Genomic DNA, 8,414 nt, shown 5'->3' with positions numbered 1-8,414 from the left:
GGGCACGGGTGGCGGTTCCGTTCCGCCCCCACTCCAATTGGGGTCACGTGACCACCACACCGGCAGGGCCTGATCCGGGCATGGGAGAAGGATCTCCTCTGCCCCTACTCCAGTTGGGGTGACATGTGTACCACACTGGCAGGCCACTGGGCCTGACCCGCCAGGCTGTCACAGGTCTGTTTACCTTGCAAGCGCGAACGGTGGCTCTGCCCTGCCCCTCCTACCACGCCCATGTACCACTGGGTCGCGGGTCTGCCCACCTTGCGGGTGCGAGTGGCGGCTCCGCTCCGCCCCCTCTCCAATTGGGGTCACGCGGTCACCACGCTGGCGAGCCGCTGGGCCTGCTCCGGGCGCTGGCGGCTGCCTGGCTTCTCCCCTCTGGCTCGACGACAAATTGAGGAGACTCGGGTGACTGTGCCTCACCCCCCCTACCAGGAGACCAACTGCTTATGTCACCGCTGGAATTGATGAAGTTCTCTCCTCCGCCGCTTTCTGATGACATCAGATCTCTGCCATGTTGGTATCCTATGCGAATGGCAGCATTTCGTTCCCCTTGCCGGGCAACCAAAGCAACGGGTGAGTCCTGACCGGCCCTCAGCAGGACCCGGATCGAGAAGCAGTTTCCGCGGGCTCCTAGCCCCGGGCCAGGGAAGTTCCGGGAGCCGGAACTCGGCCGCTCCGTGCTCGGTGTAAGCTCCTGTAAGTGTAAGCTCCAAGAAGCAGTCCCCGCGGGCTCAGTTCCGGGAGCCGGAATTCCTAGATTTCTTTTTCATATTTTTTTAAAATGTAGTTTGCGTCTTTCACTTGAGAAATGAAAAGCCCCCCCCGCCCCGCATCCAACACCCACTTGTACAAAACAAACCAAATCTACTCATTAAAATGTCCCCCATATAGAAAGAATTCAGGTTGAGTCTTGACCTCTGTTCCTTCAGTTCTGCGAATGACAAATGGTCTCCCCTTGCCTCCCAGATGAGTTAATGTGCTCCCGGAGTCCTCAGCAACCCCCGTTATTTCTTACAGCCTGAGTTCTTTTCACTCAGCAGACTGCATTCGGCTCTGCCATTGTGGGAAGATACTGACTTTGGAGCCAGAACATCTGGCCGCCAGCCCCAGACCTCTGTGTGGCTTGTGATACTGGCAGGTTAGTTCCTGCATTGGGAAAGGGGAATAGTAATTTCTGCCTTACTGGAGGGTAACAGTAGAATAAGATGAGTGATATGAAAGGGCTTTGAAAGTCAACAAGTTGTGATCATATGATTAGTGCATAGTTGTAAGTTTCTACCAAAGAATGTTCTAGACGAGCTGAACCTTATAATCCAAAGGTGGAAGAGAAGATGTGCACAATAAAATAATGAAATTTTATGTGTCTGTCTCTGGAGTAAGAAAGGAAACAGTAGAAACTCTAAGACAAAAAAAAAAAGTGTGTGATTGAGGAAGGCTGAACAGTGTGCCATGAATAAACTCTTCAGGTCAACCTCAGGTAAAGCATGCCTTTGGGGTTCGAGACCCTCCCTTATCTTAGACCCTAATGCCCCACATTACCTGCCCAAATTCTCTCTCTCTCCTCATTCTCACAACCTTGCCTCACTCAGTGGTGCTCTCAGGATGCTATTTTAATCATTTTAGGATTGGGTTAGTCTGGAGCAGGTGTAGGTTACAGTTGGGAGAGAAGGATCTAGCTCTGTCTCAGATCAACTAGGTACTTCTGTCTTCTTCTGTTGTTTCATTTTTGTTCATGATTTAATGAATGTTTATTGAGCATCTACTGAGACCCAAGGCTTGTTTTAAATTCCAAAGTGAGAAACACAGATGGTAGTGTGTTTTGTTTGACCTACATAGGGTTTACAGTTTTTCAACTTTGTTGCCAACACTTAAAATATGGAACATTTTAAATGAAAAGATCTGGAATTTTGCCTTATCATGAGGTATTACTGTCTTTAAGAATGGAAACTCCTTATCAGATTAAGTTCTGCATGGAGATTATATATAGGAAACTTAAAATTTATCGACTCTGATTGATATCAACTCTAAATTGTTTAGGGTATATTATGGTGAGCCCTGATCTTATCCATCTTCTTTTTGTTCCATGGTGGGTTTTGTATTACTCTGGGCTCCCTTGGATGGGTTTTCAAGAAGGGAGATGGACCTGTTGGGTGCTGAGAGTTTCTCTAGGGTGGGGCAGAGTTGTTACAGCCCACGGAGGATGCTGCTCTTCAATGGGGTAAAGACAGCATCATGACTGGGTAAGTAGGGTGGGAATTCAGACTCACAAGATGGGGGGAGGAAAGTATCAGAAACCAGGTCAGTTAGAGAAGGACCTCAGTTGTTAAGATCAGAGGCTTTGAACTGTCTTGGCTGGAGTAGCCACTTAGGGAATAACTTAGGGCAACCTTCTGTGACTCTGTTCCTTCATCTAAAAATTAAGGATAGAAATGGAAGTGGCCTCATAGTTGGTAAGAGGTGGTTATAAATGAGCAGTATCACACAGAATATTTAGTGCAGAATGCTTGCCAGGTAAAAAGGGCTCAGTATATATTATCTATAATTAGTCAGGGCAGGGTGCAGTCTCTAAAGATCAAACTGAAGTAGGGCTCTGGCTGAGGCCAGGTTAGGATGGGAGAGCACTCTGAACTGGCTACTTCTCTGAGCCGCTTCCAGTGATTTATGTTTGTTACTTAAATATTTGATAGATCTTAAGCGGGATTTTTCAGTGATTCTGGAAGAAGGCTTCCGGTGACCGTTACCCCATGTTGGTGAAGCCCCTGTGAAGCTGGGCACCTTTGGTGCACATGGCAGCTGACACACACCCCTCAGAAGGATGGGTCTGAAATGAGAGAGCCTCAAACTAACAGTATCCCTTTTTAACTTCTGAACAGAGCACATGCTTCTTAATAAAAAGCACATGCTTTTTACAGATAAAAAGGAAGGGGACGGTATTACATCAATTGGGCTCTTTGGAGCAGACCTGTCTTTGGGGAACCTCTGAGTAGACCGAGGGGAGAGATCCTGACTGGGTCTGTTGAAGACTTGGTTTGGCAGGCTGGCCACACTGGCCAGCACTGGGGCTGGACTCTTGGGTTCAGCACCTTCTACTGCAAATGGCCACTGTAGTCTATTTATAGATTGGGCAATTGACAAAGCAAAACAAAAACAAAAACAAAAACTAAATTAACAACATTCTTTTTTATTTCCTGCCAAAGAACATAGTGTCTGGAGAAGCAGCCATAGCAAAGAACTTGTCACCTGATGCTAGTGGAATGGGGGTAGGAACTACAAGTGGGATTCCATTCCCACCCACCCAGAGTTTCTTAGAGCAAACCTCCTTCCAACCCTGAGTAGGACACAAGCCCTGCAGTTAAGCAGGACACACGTCTCAGCAAGATCAACCAAACTAACCTAGGAGGCTTTGCCACCTCTGATCCCCTGACTCAGATGGTGAATCCACCACACAGTGCTTTCCCTAAGACCGCAGTGAGGCGCCTCACTGGCTCATCAGATGCTCTCCACACCTTGCTGCATCTCCAGGACATTTAGTACCTCTGGGAGGGGACCACAAGGAACTATGGCAGCCCCGCCCAGCTCCACCTCAGAACACCTGAAATCAGGCCTGCAGCATTTCATGAGTTAAAATTCATGGCTCAGTTTGGACACAGGGATCAAGATAGAGCATGAGTCAGGGCAACAGGCCCTAGGGAGAGAGTGATGTGGCCTAAGGCACCAACACATTCCTTTCAGACACGTTCTAAACTGCTGGCTGGTGCCTGTAGCTTTGAATCTCTTCATTAGGGAGACTCACAGAACACGGTGGCTAGGCTAGACTGTTATCCTGGCTTCTCTGCAGTCTCCCACTCCTGTCTCAGTGTGGTGGGTGTGAAGCTGAGGTAGACAGGTGACTGAGAGGACCTTCAAGATGGGGTGTGTGTGTGTGTGTGTCCAATTCCATTGTGTTGTGTTAGCTTCTTCAGGGCACTTGTGTTTCAAGAGGGCATCTAAAGAGGGAGACTTGACTGCATTTCCTGGGGATTCTAGACCTTGGGGCAGGTCAGCAGGTGAGGGAGGGGCTTACCACTACTTCAGCCATTCAGTGGGATGGCAAAATGTAGGCGGGCAGAGCTCCTCCGTGTGATCCTGAGAGGATCCTTCTGGGGCCGTTATGTCCTTCTGTGGAGGACAGAGAGCACCTAGAGAACACTGAGGTATAATTATCCATCTATAATCCGGGCTCTGTATGGTTTCTCTGTTTTATTTCTTCTTGATTTCATTTACTAAAAAACTTCAACTCACTGTTAAAATCTCTCTAGTGAGAAGCTGTGAGCAGAAAGCATCCAGGAACTCTAGGATGGTTGTAGGGGGCGCCACTGCTTTGCAGGATAAGAGAAGGGAGTCTCTCAGCACTCAGCAGGGCATAGAACATCTTCTCTCAGAAGGAGAAGACATTTGGATAACCTAATAATTGAAATAGCAGCATAAAGTGGTAATAGCTATAATCATAATTGCCCAATAACATAGAAATTGAATCAGTTTTAGTATTCACTGCATCACGGTGAAGTAAATGATTGGTTGTTCCACATATATCAATTGTAAGTCAGCCATTCCGTTTGACAAGTGAAAATTAACATTAAGTTCTAGTTCAGGTTTCATCTATCTAATTAATGAAAAAGATTGATTCTTTAACCAATGTGGACCGGTTCAGTGTTTTACATTTATATGGAAGAACATTTTATGTTAAATGAAATTCAGGTGACAGAATATAACATGCTTTCTTTGAAATCTTCCAAAACCATTGACCAATCTCTGTGAGCCCTTGTAAGAGATGTAAATATCTATTTCGACTACGGATGACAGTTTACTTTGGAGGGAAATTTGCATTGATGGTAAAGCCACTCAGAGGAGCAGCGACATTCAGTGAAGGTTCAGAGGGACCCAGCGGGTGTCTCTGGAATGCTCTTTCCACTTTTTTCTAAGCTCGCCTCACCTCTGCCTTCGAAGCAGAGCCAGTGCTCATGGCCCTGCCTCACTCTGCCTGGCCCTGTGATGTGGCGGTGTGCCTGAGGAGGTAGCAGTGACATACGGAGGTCTCATGTTCACTTGTGTGTGCTGTGCTCTTTCCATCAGGCCGAGTGCAGATGCTCCCGCAGGCAGTGTGTCTCCTGCACGCGCTTCTGGAGAATGGACACACCGTGTACGTTCACTGCAACGCGGGGGTGGGCCGCTCCACCGCCGCGGTCTGCGGCTGGCTCCAGTACGTGCTGGGCTGGAATCTGAGGAAGGTGCAGTACTTTGTCATGGCCAAGAGGCCAGCTGTGTTCATTGATGAAGACGCCTTGGCCCGGGCACAAGAGGACTTTTTCCAGAAATTTGGGAAGATTCATTCTTCAGTGTGTAGTCTGTAGCTGGCCAAGCTGCCTCCCCTTCCTCCCAGTTTTTTTTTTAAGGATCCTGGAGTGATGTTAGTAAAATGACCTAGAAACAAAAGCCCCACTCGAACTGGGAGGACTATGGTGTGTGCTCCTCCTCCAAGCTGCTCCTGTGCTGCTGGGAGTGGTTTTCCATCAGGCCTTGGGCTGTACTTTACAAAGGAAGCTGTGATTGACACCGGAGAAAGGCCGAAAGCAGCTGGGTTGTGCAATGTTGTTCTAGCATCAGACACAAAAAGAATACATACAGTCGCAGCTGCCTCGGGGCAGAAGAGTCCTTTGCTTCACAGGTACTGCATGGGCTGTAGCATAGATTCGTAAGGGCGATTTCTCCTTGCATTGTGATTCTTTGACATGCAAAATTAAAGATCGCAGGTTATGTGGATCTCATCACTAGACTATTATATGCGTGTGTTTGCACATGCGTACACACACACAGCTTTTCTACTGAACTGAACTAACATTATGGTCATTTGCCAAAGGAGGGAATAAGGGTAGAAACTGAACTATGACAAAAGAAGAGCTCATATAGATGGAAAGCAGTGATTTTCTTGGTTTTTGTGTCCTGTTTTGTAGTGGTATAGTGTACCCATAGGCATCTCCTTCCCTATGTACCCGAAGACCCCATGTGATAACCAAGGTAGACTAAGCTCTCTATTTGTTTTAGTTGAGTTTTAATGTGTTTTCCTAAAGTCTCACAACCAGTCAGGGAGGAGCTGGAGTTTGTAGCTCATGTTTATGTGACTCAGTGCTATTTTCCATCCAATTTGTTTTCCATCATAGAGTAGTGACTTCAGTTTTGTTCCTCTCAGAATAAGGTTGATCCCCTGCAGAAATTTCTATAGTGAGAAATGCAACAGTGTTCTAATCAATTACCACAGAATTTAGGTAAGTATTTCTATTTTGTACAACCTAATTTAAGACATGGTGGACTGTCTCAAGGCTTGAGCCTTAGCTCAGGAGCTGTATCACAAAAAAGAACTATATGAGAGGAACTGTATTACCAAAAAAGCCCAAAGAGCCAAAATCTATAGGTCATTGTTTCAAAGCTTGAGTCTGATTCTGGCTCAACCACCAGTTTAGTGCAACACACAGTTACTGTGCCTCCAGAACACTCAATTCATTCCACTAAGTTCTACAGGAAAAAAAGATGAGCAAGATGTTGCCTTCAAAAGTGTTCACCTTGGAAATAGACCTGCGTTCAATACCCTAGACCTTGACCTGTGTTCAACCAACCATAATACAAAATTGAGTTGTGCTCGCGAGATAAGAATACAGGAAGAGAAATACCTTTCAATTGAGTGCCTGGATGTGGTGTGTCTACCGTTTTATTCAGTTGCACCTTCATAGTACACCATGAGAGAGGCTTCATTTTCTCTATTATTTAAATGAAGAAGCAAAAGCTAAGAGAGGTTAAATCAGTGTCAGTTGCCACATGCTGAGTAAATGCAGTGAGAAACAAAACTAGATTTGTTTGACTCACAGTTCACGCTTTAAAAACTTAAACTATAATGCTTATTTATTTTTCTGTTTCTTCTTTCTTCCACAAACATGTATTGATAGATAAGAGAGATTCTCATTCAGGAGGTATAAAAGGGGATAAGAAGGACCCAGGGTGAGTTCCAGTAGACCTTAGAAGAGAGGGAGATGTCTTATAACCATGACACTGCGGGAGAGGTGACATTTTGATATTTGCTTTGGGCAGAGGAGGCTAGATAGGAAACATTTTTTTTTTCTAACAGGTTTACAAAATTCAATTTATAAACCAGCACTGGATGGTGGGAAGTTCAGTTCTCTTGCTAAAAATAATTAGAAATAGTCATTGTATTCAGGAACCCATTTATAGTCATGTGTGTTATATAAAATTTAATCTTAAAAATGGAATATTTTAAACTAATATACATAAGTGGTGTGTGTGTGTATGTGTGTGTGTGTGTGTGTGTGTGTAAATTTCCTTAATGCCCAAGAAATCCAGCTGTATAATTTCTACTTTATAATGGCCTTTTGGGATAGATTTCTCCCTTTTTTCCTTTTTTTGCTCTGATAAAACCAGTTTAAGACTATTACAGAATGTTTTAGAATAACCTCTTTTGTCCTCAGTGAATGGAATGTCTAATATATTTTGAAATCACCAGGATTTTTTGGTTAAATAAAAGCATTAGAAAAAGACCTTTGTCTCTGGAATTGTTTTAATGTTATCAACTTAGTCTGGAATCTAGAGAAATCAACTGGGTTTTTTTTTTTTTTTTTTAAAGGGGGCAGTGAGCTGAGCTAAATTGTTCTTTCTTTGTTGTCCTTACTCTGTCATTAACCTAGGAAAATTGGCAGTTAAATGATAGAGGAAGTCAACAGCAGGGCCACCACAAAGAAGTGATGAAAACTTGTTAGAATGGGTCTGACAAAAATCATATCACATATGGTGTCCTTAGCTGCTTGTCATTGGTATTAACTAAATTTTGTGGGGGAGGGTGCTGGGGATTGAACCGAGGGCCTTCCACATATTAAGCACTCATCCTACCACTGAGTTACACCCCAGCCCAACAAATTTCAATCACAGACTTCTCAAAGAAAATTGTATTATGGTAAAGAAATATCCAAGTAGGGTTGTCTTCTTTCAGACTTTTAACATTATCCTTCTTTTATTTTATAGACAAAGAAATCTGAAAGAATACACACTCTCTTCCGGCCAACATTAAGGTGTAGGTGAAAACCACTGGGTTGGGCCTAAGAAATAAATGTGGTTAGGATTTTGAAAATATAAGGAGGTAATGGAAGGAGAGATTTGCAAATGTGTTAGAAAAGAAATGAAAACTTGCCACAGGTGAAAAGAAAAACACTGAATAGCTAAACATGGAGTCAGATTAGAAGTTAAAACTGAAATTATCTTAAAGATTTATAAACTATCACTGGATAATGTAATTATTTTACAGAAGAGCCAAAGGCCCAGAGATATTAACTCAGTTTTCTGTAGCAAAGAATTGTACTCCAGAGAAAGAG

At 44.3% G+C, this 8,414-nt stretch overlaps 1 protein-coding gene across 3 annotated transcripts in view; it reads left to right on the top strand.

Moving 5' to 3' along the window:
* Epm2a (EPM2A glucan phosphatase, laforin) overlaps positions 1-7,586 on the top strand; it is a 75,128-nt gene extending 67,542 nt beyond the window's left edge. For all 3 annotated transcript variants that reach the window (XM_015497879.2, XM_048799484.1, XM_048799493.1), the window contains exon 4: positions 5,116-7,586. In XM_015497879.2, coding sequence (XP_015353365.2) covers positions 5,116-5,393 — 278 coding nt within the window. In that variant the 3' untranslated portion in view covers positions 5,394-7,586. The remainder of the gene's footprint in view (positions 1-5,115) is intronic.
* Positions 7,587-8,414: the final 828 nt, after the last annotated feature.

The sequence above is a fragment of the Marmota marmota genome, unplaced genomic scaffold, assembly GCF_001458135.2.
Source record: "Marmota marmota marmota unplaced genomic scaffold, marMar, whole genome shotgun sequence".
In the NCBI taxonomy this organism is placed as follows: domain Eukaryota; kingdom Metazoa; phylum Chordata; class Mammalia; order Rodentia; family Sciuridae; genus Marmota; species Marmota marmota.
The sequence above is the reverse complement of the archived record's forward strand: the minus strand, read 5'-3'. Positions and strand labels throughout refer to the sequence as shown.